We start from the raw sequence: 18,338 nt of genomic DNA, 5'->3' as shown, positions 1-18,338 counted from the left end.
AAGCAGGCCATATAAATCATAGCCCAAACTGTTGGGACTCCTGCAGAAAATGAAATCTGCTAAGGTAAGCCCACAATTTATGTGCATTTAACTTGTGCACATTCAGCTTTATGTCACAAAATAAAAATAAAAAAGAGGGAAGAAAGGAGGCAGGATTACAGGGAAAATGACGCTGACAATCCCACCCACTACTGAACCCAATGGGTTTTGACTACACATGGTTTTCGGTTTTGGCATGATCCCTGGAATGTAACCCCCGTGTAAGTTGCGGACTTACTGTAACTGTACAACCCAGTTGTTGTTTTTTCTAAATGCTCTCTACTTCAAGAGTACAATCCAAATTATACTAGTGCTATGTCAAATATCCACCAGTACACATTTTTACATAAAATGGGTGTCTGGGGTAGGGTGGTGATGTTTTTCCAAGCTCCCTCCCAATATTTTATACTTGTTCACCAATAATGTTAATCACTGTCAAGTGATGCTCCAATCCATGTTCTGTCCCCTTTAACTGCCTCACCTTGCTGCTGAACTGAGATCCCAGCCAACTGGGGACCATGTGTGGTCATGTTTACATCACAATGCCATGGAGCCAATCAAAATACAGCGGCATGAGAATGTCACAAAGCCAATTAAAGCTGGGGCAAGAAACATTGTGTAGGAAGTTGTACTGCAACACACTTTCACCTGTTTACATACTCTCCTTTGTGTGTCCCCCCCCCAAAAAAACCACACAAAACCACCACAGAGGAAAGGGGAATAAAAAAGGTATGAACCTGCCACTGCTTAAGATCAGCACTAAATTCTACTCTTGCTATTTCAGTATTCCTTCTTTTGACTCAGCCTCTCCTTGTGACTGTCAAGCACAGGAGAAGCAGGACAATACGGCTTGGCTCCCAAACACTGCAAACACGGAAGTAAGTGTTCCAGTTTGCGAATGTTTTTCGCAAGCCGAACATCTGACACGGCTTCCGCTTGAGTGCAGGAAGCTCCTGCAGTCAATCGGAAGCCATGCCTTGGTTTTTGAAAGGTTTCGGGAATCGAATGGACTCCCGAAATGGATTAAGTTCAAGAACCAAGGTACCACTGTAAAGCAAACCATAGCCCTGTTCCCCGTTTCATTGGTTGTCAGAGTTACGTTTAGGAAAGAGCGAATATACATAAAGTTCTTGTTCACAGCCTATGTCAGGTTTTAGCGTATCCCTGAAAACCAACAGTTTTTGTTTCATGACCCAAATAGCTTTCTATTAACACAATGAAACAGTACCGTTTGCCATTTTAAAATTATGTATGCTTACTGGTTTTTTAAGATGTCCCACAAAATACACAAATATTACAGGTATAAAGAACTTTGCTTTGAAAAGTTCCTTTTTAACTAGAAGCTCTTTTCAAACAGTAGAGAAGGGAAAACATTCCAGGAACAAACTTTAGCAATATATACACAAAATGTGAACAGTCATCTCAGTCTTTACTACTGCCCCTCCAAAGTGAAAGGCTGACATTTTTAAAAAGCTGTTCAGCACAAAGCACAGCAGCTGGAAGGTAGGGAGACCCACAGAGTATAGTTTGCACATACTTCTTAAGTACATTATCCAACCGAAGCTTTCTAATGGACCAATGAAGCAACCACTGCAGCAACAATGTACGCTATTTAAAAGCTTCCAGAGTAGGCAAAATGGATGTACTAGAGAGAAAATAAAGATTGCACTCTGCAGACTGCTGCTGTATACACGTTGCCCATTTTAACTTTCATTAACCTCTCTTCCGCTAAAGAATTATTAACTTAAAGCAGTTTTATTTATTATTAACTTAAAGCAGTTTTCACCACTAAGGATGGGTTCAATGAAACATTCTATTTAGATAGGGAAGGACTGGGAGCAATATCACTGTTAGTTGGGCATGGATTCACCTGCACTTTTTCAAGAGAATATTTGCAAAACAGCAATTATAGAAGAACAGCTAGATGGGCAATGGGAAGGAAGGGTATTAAGGGGAATATTCAGGAGGGAAAGAATAAGAAAAGGTGAAGGAAAAAAGAATGAGGGGATTTTTGTGACTGTTTGCCCCTTGGCACTTCCTCAAAATTCCAAATGTGCCCACTGACGAAAAATGGTTGGTGACCCCTGTTTTTAGGGTATATTATAGTCCTAGTATCATGGAACTCCATAGTACAGTGGTACCTCAGGTTAAGAACTTAATTCGTTCTGGAGGTCTGTTCTTAACCTGAAACTGTTCTTAACCTGAAGCGCCACTTTCGCTAATGGGGCCTCCTGCTGCCGCCGCGCCACCAGAGCACAATTTCTGTTCTCATCCTGAAGCAAAGTTCTTAACCTGAGGTAATATTTCTGAGTTAGCAGAGTCTGTAACCTGAAGCGTATGTAACCCAAGGTACCACTGTACATCATTGTGCCCCTGTATTATTAATACTAACACTTCAGAGGCTAGCAGGGGAAAAGAAACAAAATTAGTACAACATTATTTCATTGGATACCAACCACCCTGAAGCATCACGTATGACAAATATAAACCATGGCCCCTTACATTACATATTGACTGCATGGCTCACACTTCACATGCAAAGAGTTCAATTCTACCCAGGACTACTGTCCAAGTTCAGGGAATTAAGGTGTGGGACTGCAAATGGTTGTGAGCTGCGGAATATGGGAAGTTTTGTCATGACAGTTCCTCTCCCAACCCATAGAATTATTTTTTTGCAACTAATATCATGATCAAAAATACCTCCATAAGATAGAATGCCTTTAGATGCAAAACAGATATTCAACTTCAATTGTGTATAGTCATGGGCACCACCTAAAATGTTAGGTTATCACCATTAATTAATTCTCTTACTTGATCTCCAGTTTGTTGGGATCTGTACAGTGCACAGATCATCTGCAGATTCATCTGCTGAACTGCCAATGAAGTCATAGTTAAGACAATTGAGGACAAGTTTCAAAAGATGCATTGCTAGATTTTGTTGTTGCTGATCCTGAAGATTTAATGGTTTTGCCAACATCTAAATCCAGACCAAAAAAGGGGGAAAAAGTGTGTCAGTAACTGGCCACGTTCACACATCATAGTCGACCTCGCAGATAGCTGCTTCTTCCTTCCTCACCTTTTGAGAGCAACAAATCATGATCCCTCTCCTAGCAATATGTCCAAACAAGGGGCTGTGGGGGTTTTTGGGGGCTCATAGAAATCACCATCAGGTCACACCAGAAAGATAAGAAGAGCCTTGCTGGATCAGATCAAAGGTCCATCATGTCCAGCATCCAAAAACCTACAGAAAGCCCACAAGTGGGATATGAATGTAGCAACGCTCTCCCCATTTGTGAGCCTCCTTGGGATCTATGAATGAAGGGCAGTATGCAAATTTAATAAATAAAAACAAATTAATAAATTTGTGCTCCCTAGCAACTGCTATTCAGAGGCACAGAACATAGCAATCATGGCTAGTTACCATGTATATCCTTATCCTCCATAAATTTGTCTAATCTGCTTTTAAAATAACTAAAGATGGTGGTCATCTTATGGAAAGGAATGCTGCAGTTTAAGTATGCACTGTGCAAAGCAAAAAATGAACTATGATCGCCAGCATAATTTATCATTGCAAGCCAAGGATCCTGGTTTGTTGCTCTCACTGTGGGAAACGCTACATGGGAGCTATCTGAACATTCATGGTAAAATATGAACTATGGGCTGGATTTAACTAAATAGGCACACTCGTGGAAGCCAGTGGACTCAGTTCTGCTATTGCAATGGGACGTCCCCTCCTGCCTCTCCCAATGGGCTCTGGGGGATCTGGAGATTTCCCAGAACAGTGTGTGGGGTAAAGAGAGGGGAGATCATTCTGTGTGGCAAGCTGAAATTTTTGCACTGGTAGAACAACTGTAGTAGCATAGCGCTGAATTGTACCCTGTGGTTTGCCTTGACATCCAACGGTAACCAATCCAACGATAACCATTCTGAGACCCCCCTAGTATAGTGCAGTATATAAATTCAATTAATAAGAAGAAGAAGCAAAAATCGCTTCTCTTAGTTTATTCAAAAAATAAAGTAGCAATATAAACCACCATCATGCTTCAGAAATTTAAGTGGAGACAACATAGAGATGGACCTGATGGGGGCAAGCAGGGAGAGAAATAAACGATCCGCTGTCCCTCTGTTCTGTACCCATCCATCCATCACCAAGGCTTCTCACGGATCTGCACTGAAATAAGCCTATTCATGTGTTTAAAGTACACCATGTTCAGTGGCTAGTTTAACTTTTCACGACAAATGTTTGCTCAATTACACTGCAGCAAAGAGTATTATTTGTTAAAAACCCAGCATATGTGAGCTTTACTGGCAAGAGTTCTGTTTCATGCTGAATTCATAAGCCATTTAGACTTATCATAGACAGGTACAGTTGTATATTCTGCATCTGATTCCAATCGCGAATTCATCTCTAGTCTACTATGTTCTATTCTGTTGTTGTTCAACAGCCAACAATGTTCTGCTGGCATACTAATTTTGCTCAAAAACAAATGCAATTATTAGCCACTCGGGTAAAGCTGGGATGGCTCAGTCGGTCAAGCATGAGACTCTTAATCTCAGGGTAGTGAGTTTGAGCCCCATGGTGGGCAAAAGATTTATCTTTATAATACAGCTTGTGTTTAGGCCTACCTCTTTCAACAGCGAGCATGCCAGCATCAAAATGTCTTTTAAAGTAGTATCACGAAATGAGGTAGCTATTTTACGATGCTTTGATGAAGGTCTAGAATAATCAACCTTAAAATAAAAATTAAAAAACACTTCAGAATCAGTGTGTCTTCATTTTGACTTGGTAAAACATATTACTTGTATGTGAGCTACAAGAAAATTATTACTCAACAGGTCTACATCCTATTATTTAATTCATATGATCCTCCTTACCCACATGTTCTAAGTTTTGTTTCCCTCTATTTGTGTTAAGCCTAATCTGAAACAGATACATAAATATGACTTCTGTCTGGAACTCAGTATCCATGCAAAATACAAGGGGGTCTGAAATTACTGTGGGGTGCGTGCTCTAAAATGAACAGGAACAGAGTTCAAGTGGAGAAAGTCATTCAGAAAAATGGTCCTCCAGACATACAGAATCTGTACCATAACTATACATATCTAATACCAGGACACTTAGTTTAGCATATTCAGTCATTATGGTTGACAGTTCCTTCATAGGTGCAGCCAAGCTACTTTGCAAAGCCAGCAGTGACACCTCAATGCAAATCTATATGCTAGGGTCAAGTCCCACTGATTCAATTGAACTTGCAAAAGATCATATTGATATGAAACCAGAATAGATGGAACAAAGTGTAAAGGACAATCATTCCACATAGGATAAGGATTAAGCAGAACTCCTAAAAATTCTTAGGATGCATTCACAAGACTTAAATCACTTACTAAATTCCTAAATCTCTATAATCACATCACACCAATCCATATTGTGCAAGTTGAACTGCTAAAAAAATTCACATTGCTAAGCATAACTCCCTCACCATTTTAGTGGAGAGATCATCACACACACGAGAAACATCTATCTACTACGTTTCTCTAGTCTATAGCAAAAATTACAATCAGCAACAGATGATACATATCTGTTAATAATGTACATCTACCAGATCAATTTGTGTAGCACAACTATTTCTGATGACTATCATCAAACCTAAAATTGGCCATGCTAAACACCACATGCAAGGATCAAGGGTTAAAATATCCACGGGAGAAGAAAATGCCACTTTAAAGTGTCACCTTGGCTTATACTTCAAAGCAAAGACAAGCTAATGCAAAAAAAGAGAAGCAAGAACCCTGCTCTCCTTCCCTTCAATCTTCTCTTTGGTTTCCTCCAAAATGATAAAGACTAATAGTCTTTGAAGCCCTTAGTGGGATGTGGATAGGATTATTAAAAGCTGAAGAACAAGTGAGAGAACATTTCTGCAACTTTCCTCTCTTAACCTATTTCCTATATGCAGGGTGCATTTGCCTGCACTTCTATGTTTCATGGTTGAGGAAAAGTGTGATTACTTGATGGGGCTGGGGGGCGGCATTTGGTTTCTTTGTCCTTTTTCAGAGTATTATAACTGATTCAAGCAACTGTTGGATGGGCCACATTCCCTGCAACCCATTTCTCTGCTTCATTCCATTAAAAACCTTTCTTAGGCATTTTTTTTACTTTTTACAATGTACAGCAGCTTCCCAATTTTCAGCCCCATAAGACACTCTGACCATTCTCTTGACAGCGTAAAAGAATTTCGAGAGGAAAGAAGTGCACTTACAAAATTCATTTCCTGAGTCAGTTCTGAAAGAATCATTACTCCTATTATGCAGTGGTCCACAGTCCCCTACAGCATATAGGGAAAAAAGTGTTAATGTTCCAAAATGAATGTTTTAGGTGGCTTTTAATCTCAGGTAGGTATTCAGCACCGTGCTTTTCTGATCATTCTGTCAGCTGAAGCATTTCTCCCAACCCTGCAGAGAAGAGTTGGGGAAGCAACAGGGTACATGGTGGGGAGGAGAAGAGGAAGACCACTGAGCTAGCAAGAGCCCTTACACTAGCTTCTGCTAGAGCAAGGTTTCCCAAACCTGGGTCTCCAGCTGCTTCTGGACTACAACTCCCATCATCCCTAGCAAGCAAGCATCAGTGATGGTGGGAATTATAGTCTGAAAACAGCTGGAGACCCAAGTTTGGGAAACACTAAGTTTAGACGAATCTGGCCATTTTTATCCATATTTTCTCCATATTATCATAACAAATATGATGGCCAGCAAAAACGTCATCAAGTAAGTAGGGCTGTCCCCATACATTCTCGTGGCCCTTTCAGAATTCAGTACCCACAAGTACTAACACCTGAATGCCTATATCAGGGAGGAGGGGGTTTTTCTGCTATCAGAAGCACATGAGGTTGCCTTATATTAGTTCAGACTATTAGTCTTGCTAACCCAGTTAAGTGCCATCTACTCAAATTGGCCTTGGCTCCTCAATGTCTTAGGCAATCAGAACAAACCATTCCACAGCCCTACACAGCCAAACTCCAGGAATGGCTGGGAAACTTACTGCTATACTAAGCAAGACAGATATATTTACAAATTTAAACTGGACTCCTCCTCCCCGTTTTCCCCTATTTAATGACAATCCAAACACTTGTGCCCAAGACTTAATATTTATTGCTGATCAACATCTCTATTTTAAATGGTAAGCTCAGCCGGGAATTAGAAATATGGTTTCATTTTGTCTCCCAAAGGAAAATAATTCAGTGAAGGAAGTCTCCCAAGAAGCAAAGTTTTGAGTTTGAATCTCTATTATTAATGAATTAACTACAGCAGATTCACACTTCAAACATTTTAATAATAAATGTAAAATCAAATTACATTAATAAAAATAACTGCAAAACAGCCGCAGTATTCTTCCCACATTTGTTGTTAATGAACACAAGGCCATTTTTATCACACTTTCCTAATGATTTTAAAGTGCATTAACTGTAACATATTATCAGCTTTCCCCCCTCATGCAAAAATAGAAACAGAATATAATGACATTTAACAGCAGACGGTTTCACATTTGTGAAACCAGGATCAGTTTAAATCTCATTTAGCCATTAACATATTGGGTAGCCTAAGACAAACAACTCTTACAGTCAGTCCTTTTCCCATATCCGGATAATACTACTCCCTCATACCATACTCTGGGAAGGATTACTCAGATAAAAGTATATCAAACACTTTCTGAGCACCAATAAATCTAAGTCTCACAATCATAAGTTCGCTTTGCTAAATAATTCCTTATCTCCTTCACCACTCCCACTCAGTGCCAGAGATTTTATCTCACAAAAGGAGTTGTAGTTGGCAAGCATCAAAGATTTACCAGGAGGAAAAACACTCAATCCACCACTTTGGTTTGAATATTCAGTTTGCAGCTACTATTTACTTTCAAATTAATTTGTAAAAATTCCACGACAACTCTACTTCCACCTAGGCTAGGTAGCAAAAACTACCTAATCTAAGCTTTGATGATAAAAATACATTTCTCATTCCAATTTGAAACAAATGAAGTGCCTTTTCTATTTTAATTTTGAACTGAACAGGTGAGAAGACAGGAGCACGACAGCAACAATCTTGGCCATAAGAATCACAAGAAGAGAATCAACACACAGTCCTGGGTATAAATTATCAATTAGTTCTCAAGGTAAGCACCACCTATAAGTAGGGAAAACCTTAAATAGGCATTTCCAGGACTTGGGCATTACCTTAACTCTTGTTATTTCTTGAAGGTTTGAGTTTATAGCAGGGGTGGCCCTCCAGATGTTGTTGGACTCCAACTCCCATCAGCCCCAGCCAGCATGGCCAAAAGTCAGGAATGATGGGAGCTGGAGTCGAACAACACAAAACAGAATATTTAATATAAAATAAATGGATCCCCTCTTAACTACTTGGGTTAGCATAGCTTCCCAAATCTGGTTGGGGCTTGATATGCATGTGGATTTCCTGTATATACAAAAGCCTTCTCATTCACCAGTCTCTACATATGCTGCCCCTACTATTAACAGGCAAAGGAAACTTTGGTGCAAATTACACATCATTGTTTTTATTCAGTACTAGAAGCTAGCTCCACTCAGCAGCAACCCCTGGCACTGCTGGATCGACATGGAGGAAAGTACCAGTACAGAGCAGAAATTATTGGAAGGAGATGCAACCAACTGTTTCTAGCATCACCTCCCCAGCAGCCCCATACATCTCCTTCATGCCAATGCAACATTACACTAGCAAGAGGTCTATTTCAATGCTACATTTTTGCATCCATTTTCATCCAGTTGCATCATTTTCTACAGCACAGTTCTCACGACAAAGTCATAAATAGTCTCTGCCTTAAGTCGGCTCTTCTTTTATATTTCAGGCAGTTCTTAATCGTACAATTTGCAGCTGACTGAACTACTTTCTCCATTCTGTGTCTCCTCCTTAGGATCATATGGCATTTAAAATATGTGACTACTATATTTAATACAGAAATGTTTTTAACAAGCAGTCATGTTCACTTTCTCTTACCTGCAAAAACTTTTTAACATCAGCAATAATGTCTCTAAAGATGAGCTGGTCTTTCTGAACATCAAACCAACCCAACTTTGTGATCTTAGCAATTACTTGAACAAGAGCTTGGATCACAAAAAGGGCCAGTTTTGGTCGAGATGCAACATAGTTTAATATGTAGTTTCCTGTACCGAAATACCAAAAATTAAATCAAAATTATTTTATGTTCAATACATCAAGTTGTTCTAAGTTATGTTGTTACTGTGAAATACACGGATTGAGTCTCCAGAAGACCAGATCTTGAAAACTGTATAGTAATATTCCTAATTAAATGCTTCAAAGGCAAGTGCAGGTATTCTAGTGCTATTATTAAAGTACAATTACTCAAGAAATAGTATTTTTGAGAAGGCCGAACATGTCAGCTGAATGTACAAGAAAAATGTCCAGTGCTGTTCATAAGCATAGTGCTTCCATGCCAAAAACCAAAGCTCAGGGATAGCCAAAACAGTGCCTGATTGTCTCTGTGGGGATTACAGATTCCATCACCCCAAATCACTGGCCATGCTGGACAGGGCCAATGGGTGTTACAGAACAAGCACACTGGCTACTTCTGCTATAACTCAACAAAACTACCAAGGTTATGGGAACAGCTTACCAGACTCACTTTTAGTTCTCTAAAGATTCCACAACTGTTTGGTGTTTCCTGGCAGACAAGACCCTGCAGGAAACTTGTGTATGCTATACCTTGTGAGCTTCCAGTTGCCAACTGGAATCAATCACCATGTGCCCTATTATTTTGGTTAGTTTGGTTTGATTATGCTATGTCAGGGTGCTATTTTGCTTTTTAATTTCTTAGAAGGCTTATTTCATTACAACATTCTATAAATAAATATTTTCTTCCCCCTTTACAAGTATTCACTTTCCCCCATTTATTCTAAAGCCTCTTGCCTATCACTGAGCCCTAAACAGCTTGGTGCCAGGTTTACTTGGAGATATTATTTCAGAATCTGTGAAGATGAGAGTCTGAAAAGTCTCTGTATTAAACAAGAAATTAGCCGAGCAACCATATCAGCTCCAGATGTTCTGTTTATTTTAATCAGCTCTCTACCATCATTGATCCCGGGACATGGGTGGCGCTGTGGGTTAAACCACAGAGCCTAGGACTTGCCGATCAGAAGGTTGGTGGTTCGAATCCCCGCAACGGGGTGAGCTCCCATTGCTCGGTCCCTGCTCCTGCCAACCTAGCAGTTCGAAAGCACATCAAAGTGCAAGTAGATAAATAGGTACCGCTCCGGCGGGAAGGTAAACAGCGTTTCCGTGTGCTGCTCTGGTTCGCCAGAAGCGGCTTAGTCATGCTGGCCACATGACCCGGCTGTACGCCGACTCCCTCGGCCAATAAAGCGAGATGAGCGTCACAACCCCAGAGTCGGTCACGGCTGGACCTAATGGTCAGGGGTCCCTTTACCTTTACCATCATTGATACAAGTAGGCAACATGCTCCTGACAGCATGGCTCAGAATAAAGATCCAAATATGGTTTGTCTCCCTTAAATGTTAAGTCCCTGGACTAGAACTATAGGCAAGTACTATTAGCAAAACTCTTTATTACTGAAGCCTAAAGAGCTAAGCAAATATTTGATGCTAACCCCACATACATAGGTTCCTTAAACAAGAAGGAGACTTAAGCTTAGACTTAAACAAGAGCGTCAATCACAAAATGGGCTGGTTTTGATGGAGCTGCTGCACAATTCAGTATGTAGCTGACTTCTCCAAAATACCCCAGATAAAACATACTTTTCCTTTGTTATTAACTGATAAACTAACTCCATATTTTAGGTCATTTCAATAAATACTGAAGGTCATGTCTTACAAGACTTTTATACTAAGGGACTGATACCCAAGCACGCATGTACCACATTAATTATGAAAGAGTCACAGATATTTGTGAATTTTGTACTCTTATGCCCACACCCAAATACAAAATATATCTTATGTGGAGCAACTGAAGTCAATTTTTGTTAGCACATCTATTAACATTTATTTTTTATTTTTATTATAAAGCAGGTGAGGAAGATGCCTGCTGCTGCATTTGTTTGACAGATCAAACCTAGTTAAGGGAGTAGACCTAAAAGTATTTGAGTTCAGTACTACTGAAAGCAATGGGACAGTTTAAAATAAATGCATTTACAACAAGGACATACATGTACCTAGGCTCCTGATCAAATTCTTAGGCTTTTTAATTCATGCAATACAAACACACCCACATGTTTACACATTTTGTCCCATAAAAAATAAAGGACAACATAAATTCTGGATCACATCTTTATCACATCTTAATCTGATTTTTCTGGAAGTTAGAAACATCAACAGTTTTTCAAAGAATGATAAAGTATATAGCAGCTATAAATGAAGAACACCTAAAATCATTCTGACTGGCAATCTTAAACTCTTTGACTAACTACTAGGGCAATTTGAAATTTGTATCATTACACAAAAAAATACCCTACTGCAATACTGATAGGAATAAATAATACTTACTGATGTCCATCCTTTGCTGAACAGGTAAAGGAGGAGTTTTGCACACAAGTTTTGAGAGGCATGTTGCTGCTAAGAGTTGTGCATAAGAGGTCTAGGGGAAAATGCACACAATTCAGGTGGCAGTAATAACTATTCATTTTAAAAAATCCTTAAATAGCATCCAAAAAAAATAGCATCTTGCAACAAGAAACACATCTCCTAAAACCTTGCTGTCACAAATTTGCTCTACTTACTTGGATGTGTGCATTTTGATACAATTTACAGCTCAGTCCTGAGATTTACTATGTAAGCAACATGGGATTAAGACACGTATTATATTTATCTAACAGCTATATATTATTTTCAAGGATACGCCTATAAAATATACATAGGGTCAGACCTTCATAGACCCTACAGTCCCTCCTTTTAAATCACGGCTCTCTCAGAACAACTAAAGCAACATCAGCGAGGCCAAGAGAGGAGTTTGTTATCTGGGCAGCCCAGGACTTCCATACACATTGCCCAGGCTTGCGCCCCAGGGAAGTCGCTTCAGTGCTGCTAACACAGCAATTTGACTTCATCCCTGGAGGCGCACTCCATTGTCTCTCAAGACAAATGGCTGCCAACAACAACCCAGTACCCTCCAGGTGGTTTGGGCTACAATTCCCACCATCCCTCATCACTGACCATGTTGCCTGTGGCTGAAGGACATTTAGTCCATACTCTCTAGACCCTACTGCAGACTTCATACTGCATAAATGCATACTGCATAAATGTGGCCCCTTCTGCCTCTGAGCTCTATAAGTTAAGGGGACTCTTTCCCTGTCCATAAGCAGGAAGAGAGATGTTCAACCTGAATACATAGATTTGATCTGCCGGATCATAGCTTTAGACTGATAAACTTGGAGAGTCTAGAATGATTTCACCATTTTACCCAAGGGAGCTAATATTTCATTTGTGTAAACCAAGCCATTATCATGTGGAATGGTAAGCCTGATTAACTCCTAACTTATGCATAAATATGACATATTTGCTATGTTCTTCTAAAGTATTAATGCTTGTACAAACCTTATCCATAATGGGGGGGGGGTGTCATTTGAAAATCAAAACAAGCAGAAAAAAGCACCTCCAATGATTATGTTGCAGCCAACTTATTTTCATTGGGGTTGGAGGGAATCTCCTTTTAATCTACAAAAGTTCATTATCACTACTTTCAAATCTCACACTACTGTTTATGAAAAGCAGAGAAAGGATGGGCATTTAATGAATGTGTATTTAGATAATAAAGTTTGAAGCACTTACTGTTCCTTGTTCCAGTAAAAGCTGGCATTGGCTAAGACATTCAGGACTATTAATAAGCTCCAATAGGACCTTTTCTGCTTGTATTCGCTGTGCTAAGTCTGTCCCCTCGTAGAGCTGTTCACAAAGAACTTCTAGCTCTGCCAGACTCTGCTGGGGGTAAAAATCAGACATGAATTGCCATCCATTAATATCCTCAGAGTACTATTTATTCATGCACATTGATATAGAATATGAAAGTCAGAATGGGCTGTATACAAGTCATATTCATAACTACCTTAATACCATTCATCTCAATGGGTCTTTCCTGAGTATCACTACCATATTTACTGGAATCTAACGCTCACCTTTTTTGGCCAAATTGTGTTGCGAAAATTAAGGTACGCATTAGATTCGATGGCACATTTACATTCACCATCAAATACTTTTTTTTGTTTCAAGGTTCCGAAAATTGAGGTGCGTGTTAGATTCAATGGCGCATTAGACTCGAGAAAAGTCAGATACAATCAACTCACATCTTTTGTTTGGTTATGTTCCAGAGACAGCACATAAAACCACAATTGCATGTAGTCAAAAAAAACATTTTAAAACTGGAAAATGGCCTGTAATACTCTCCTAAGGTCACACACACACTCTAACTGCACCTCCAAATGCAAGTGCAATTGCAGGTGGAATTGCCTATGTTTTCCTCCCAGCCTACTGCCCACCCTCCCACCTTCCCAAGTGCATAAACTTGAAATCACATTGGGTAAATGCACAAACATTGCAAGTGCAACCTTGTGTCTTTAAATAATGAAGTATCCCTAAGCCATTGCCAAGGGGTAGGGAGGAAGGACACAGGGATGCTCATCCAATTCCTCCCACTCACAGCTCAAAAGTAATTTGTTCATTTATCACCCAAGAAAAATATCCTAGCACTGAACTAGCATATGTGCAAAGGAAACAGGGATTATTTGTCAGATCCAAAATGGAAGATCATGCATAAGCAATTAAATTTCCTTAAGCATCTAAATTTTTTCTTGCGCTTAACAAACAAGAAAGCAGGCAAAGTTAACAGTAATAATCAATATTTTCAGTGCTGCTTTTAGTCTTTGCCATTTATTTCCCACTTACCAAGAAAGAATATAAATTTAGTTTCCACCTCACCACTTGTGAGGTGTGGGATATCCTTCCTAATCAAAGGAAGAATCAAGGTGCATGAATAACTTTTGCCCAAATACACTGTGATTCCCTCCTCTCTCAGGTATACAGGTTAAATATAATAACAGTTAGGAAAACATACTGTGTCCACACAGTTAAAACACAGTAAGCTTGAATCTCATCACCATAAAACTTAGGAGTATTCACGTATTACTGGGGATGCAGGAGTATTAAGACAAAACTAACAAAGTGGATGTACAGTGGTATCTTGGTTTATGAACTTAATCCACTCCAGAAGTCTGTTCTTAAACCAAGGCATGCTTTCCCACAGCAGCAGGGGACTCAATTTACAAATGGAACACACTCAACAGGAAGCAAAACATGTTCTTATTCCAAGGCAAAGTTCACAAACCAAAACACCTACTTTCGGGTTTGCAGCTTTCTTAATCCAAGTTGTTCATAAACTAAGCTGTTCTTAAACCAAGGTACCACTGTAATCTGGTTAAACAGATTTCAAACAAAGTGAAATGTTTGTTGAGCTGCTCTTAGTGAAAGATTACGCTGAATATCTATAATTGCCCTTTGTAAGCAGAGTGCATGTCAAGGTACAGTCATTACCCTAGTAATAGCAACTTCATATGAAGGGCAATTATTAGATGATTATCAAAGTACATAAAAATACAAAGTGCTTAACACTGCCCCTTCTCTACCCTAACAACATATTGTTTTCACAGGGAGTTAGACGTTTCCTTCTGGGATGTCTATTAGCGTCTACTGGCCATGATAGCTAAACAGAACCTCCATGCTGAAAGGAATGATACCTTCACCTTCTTACCTACTTGTAAGGTTTAAGGGGTACCTGGCTAGCTAGACTGGCTCATGTTCTGGTCCAGGATGTCCATTTTATGTTCTTAGGGCAGGGATGAGAAAGATATGGTCCTCCAGATGTTACTAGATTCCAGTTCCCATAAACCCCATTCATGATCACAGATAATAGCCATTGTAAGTCAACAACATCTGAAGGGCAACAGCTTGTCTACCCTTGTCTTAGCCAGAAGAGAGTAAATTTTGTTGAATATGTAAATATGTCCTAAAACTGAAATAAACAATTGAATTTTTACCCAATAGATATCAAATATTTTTTCTTTTCTGTTCCCAAAAGGAAAGGACTGGAATAGGGTATTCTTGGTCACCAGCCAAAAGGGTGTTTCACCAACTTTTTCTCTACCTTCCGCAAACTCAGATGTGCACCAACTAGAGGCCCCAATACGTCCCCTCATTGTTTGCATGAGTGCAGTCATGATGCAAATACAAACTTCAAGTAGTGTTATGTACCTCGTACCTCTAATGGACAGAAAGAAATCATCACAAGTATTTGTAACAGATAGGTAGCCGTGTTGGTCTGCCATAGTCAAAATAAAAAAATTCCTTCCAGTAGCACCTTAAAGACCAACTAAGTTAGTTCTTGGTATGAGCTTTCAGAAGAAGAAGTGTGCATGCACACAAAAGCTCATACCAAGAACTAACTTAGTTGGTCTTTAAGGTGCTACTGGAAGGAATTTTTTATTTTAAGTATTTGTAAGGCACCTTTCATTCCAAGGTAGCATAGGTGCAAAATTCAAACAACAGATTCAATAAAAATAATACCAATCAAATAACTAAAGCCAGCCAGGAGATAATATCAGAAGTATACAACTGGAGTTTAAAAGCTCCAGCATATTGAGCATTAACTGCTCTTCTATGGGCAGCTGATATTTCAGACCTTACACTTCATGGTGACACATTGAGAGAAGCTTCATATCAACAGGATCTAAAGCCTACCCATTCCCCCAACAAGGGGAGGAGTCTAGGGCAGGCATACCACCCCAACACATACACACTTCCCAAAAACTGTCAGGGCTCTGGATTGGGCTATTATTTCACTGAGGATTCACCCACCTCCCTCTTGCTTTGCTCAAGAGTCAAGTACATAGATCAGGCAAACTTCCCTTTTCTACAGAAAAGGAGTCACAACCATTATCAGTAGATGCCAATCAAGCCACCCTTGACAATGGAATTCACACTTATCTCACTTCTCAGGGGTGAGATAACGCAGGAAAATACAACTCCCTAAAATACCCCAGACCCAGACTTTTTAGAGATTTAAAGGTTAAAAAACTGATGTCAAACATGTCAAACTTGGCTTTAATGCTTTAAGCAGATAATCCCAATGTGTGGTGACTAGATTCCAGACATGACTTAAAGTTGTAAGAGATAATCTGGTGGGAGTTTGTTTATTTTTTTCCAATGGATATAAAACAAGAAAAATAGCTGTAACAGAGTATCAGAAACAGAGAAAAGAAAGACCAAACCAAACAAATATCTAGGAGTGTCAAACAAGGACATTTGTCCATGAAGGCAACAATTGTTCTTATGTAACTAAAATACATTGGTGTTATGTGTAATTCGAAATTCAGTTTTGAGAAATAAATGTTTTGTTTGCTGCTTGAAATAGACTGGGGGTGGACTTGTATATTAAATTTGATCTGGATAAAGAAGATAGCATAACTTTGCAAGTTTGGTGCCACATGCTCTCTGCATGCATGCATGCATACACATTTGTGTATTTCATGACACATACAAATAGTTGTACATGCATACATGTGTGTGCCTTTCAAGGCACAAATACCGTAGTTATACACAAACGCACATGTGTCTTTCAGGGCACACACCAGTAAGTTATACACACATTGACATGTGTCTTCAAGACACACACAAAGAGTTATACATGCATACATGGCACAAAGAATTATACACTAATGCACATGTGTCTTTCAGGGCACACACCAGTAAGTTATACACACACACACACATGTGTCTTTCAAGACACACAAAGAGTAATACATGCATACATGGTACAAAAAAACAGTTATACACAAATGCACATGTGTCTTTCAAGACACACACAAATAATTACACATACACGCACCTGTGTCTTTCATGGCACACAGAAATAGCTGTACACAAACGCACATGTAACTTTCCATGACACACACAGTTATATATAAAATAAAACACAAATCCTTGCAGTAGCGCCTTAGAGACCAACTAAGTTTGTTATTGGTGTGAGCTTCCGTGTGCATGCACCCTTCTTCAGATGCACACGAAAGCTCATAACCAATAACAAACTTAGTTGGTCTCTAAGGCGCTACTGGAAGGAATTTTTTTATTTTGTTTCAACTACAGCAGACCAAGACAGCTCCCTACCTGTAACTACAGTTATATATATACACAGATACATACATATATATGTCTATATATAGATTAGATATAGATATAGTTGACATCCCTCTATTCTTGAAAGGCGTGTGTGTGTGTGTGTGTGTGTGTGTGTGTGTGTGTACACATATATAAATCCTGTCAGGACATCCTTTCCCCCCTTACCTTTCCCCGCCCCACATGATCCCCGCAGTCCCCCCCCCCGTCTCTTCCTCGCAGCATCCCCAACGGACGTGGGTGGGGCGGTGGGGCAGCCTTCCTCTCCCGCCCGCCCCCCACCCCTTCCCCCCGGGGGCTGCGCTGCCGCCCCGCTCGGCCGGCGGCCTACCCGCCCCCCCCCCGCGTCCCACTCCCCACGGGGACGAGCCATCTCCCCGCCACGCAACGGTCAGGCTCCGGGTTCGACGCCGCCGCCGCCCGGGGCGCCCACTGACCTGGCCGCTCAGCGCCATCTTCCAGCGGGGCGGGAGGGCGACGCCGCCGCGAGCAGCCCGGGCCGGAGGAGGAGAGGGCAGGCCCGGCGGGAGGAGGCGGAGCGAGAGGAGGCGGCGGCGGGGAAGGGGTTGAGGGGAGCACCGCGGAGGGAGGAGAGAGACCAGGCCCCTCGCCGCCCTCTGAAGTATTTCCGCGCGTGTTTTAAATCCCCCCGCCTTATCTGGCCTCGTTTGAACTCGACGCGTGTCAAGGGCGCCGACCTGAACGGAATGACAGGCGGGCAGGTGGAGCCCCGCCCACAGGGTTGGTCACGTGTCACGGCACACGCGCGCTATTTGAATGGCAGTGTCCATCAACCTGGGGGCGGGGTGAGGCAGCCCCTTCAAAAAAAATAAATATATATATATTGGGAGGGAGACCCCCCCCCCCTAGGAGTTGACCCCTATCAGTGTGGATTTACATATAAGCTCAACAAGCTCTAGTTTAGGGCTCCACTCTCTTGGGGGCCCCCAAAAATGTAAAGGGGAAAAAAATGGATGTACATTTCCAAAATGCAAGATAAAAAAGAAATAAAATAAAACCTACATACAGCAGCAGTGTTTTGTGTTGTGTAGGCTCCTATTTCTTATGTGCAAATGGCTTTAGATG

The 18,338-nt window shown here is 40.6% G+C and overlaps 1 protein-coding gene across 5 annotated transcripts in view; it reads right to left on the bottom strand.

Moving 5' to 3' along the window:
• The window catches only part of RANBP17 (RAN binding protein 17), a 179,188-nt gene extending 161,189 nt beyond the window's left edge, over nt 1–17,999 (bottom strand). The window contains exons 1-7 of one of the 5 annotated variants that reach the window (XM_083493750.1): nt 17,690–17,999; nt 12,861–13,010; nt 11,580–11,670; nt 9,061–9,227; nt 6,297–6,362; nt 4,666–4,770; nt 2,851–3,016 (exon numbers count right to left, since the gene is read on the bottom strand). In XM_083493750.1, the coding sequence (XP_083349876.1) occupies nt 2,851–3,016; nt 4,666–4,770; nt 6,297–6,362; nt 9,061–9,227; nt 11,580–11,670; nt 12,861–13,010; nt 17,690–17,707 (763 nt within the window). In that variant the 5' untranslated portion in view covers nt 17,708–17,999. Of the gene's footprint in view, nt 1–2,850; nt 3,017–4,665; nt 4,771–6,296; nt 6,363–9,060; nt 9,234–11,579; nt 11,671–12,860; nt 13,047–17,689 lie in introns of those variants that run through there. The other 4 variants (XM_083493747.1, XM_083493749.1, XM_083493751.1 and 1 more) reach the window with 4 other exon arrangements.
• Nucleotides 18,000–18,338: the final 339 nt, after the last annotated feature.

Source organism: Podarcis liolepis (assembly GCF_965112155.1).
Source record: "Podarcis liolepis genome assembly, chromosome: 3".
NCBI classification, from domain to species: domain Eukaryota; kingdom Metazoa; phylum Chordata; class Lepidosauria; order Squamata; family Lacertidae; genus Podarcis; species Podarcis liolepis.
The sequence above is the reverse complement of the archived record's forward strand: the minus strand, read 5'-3'. Positions and strand labels throughout refer to the sequence as shown.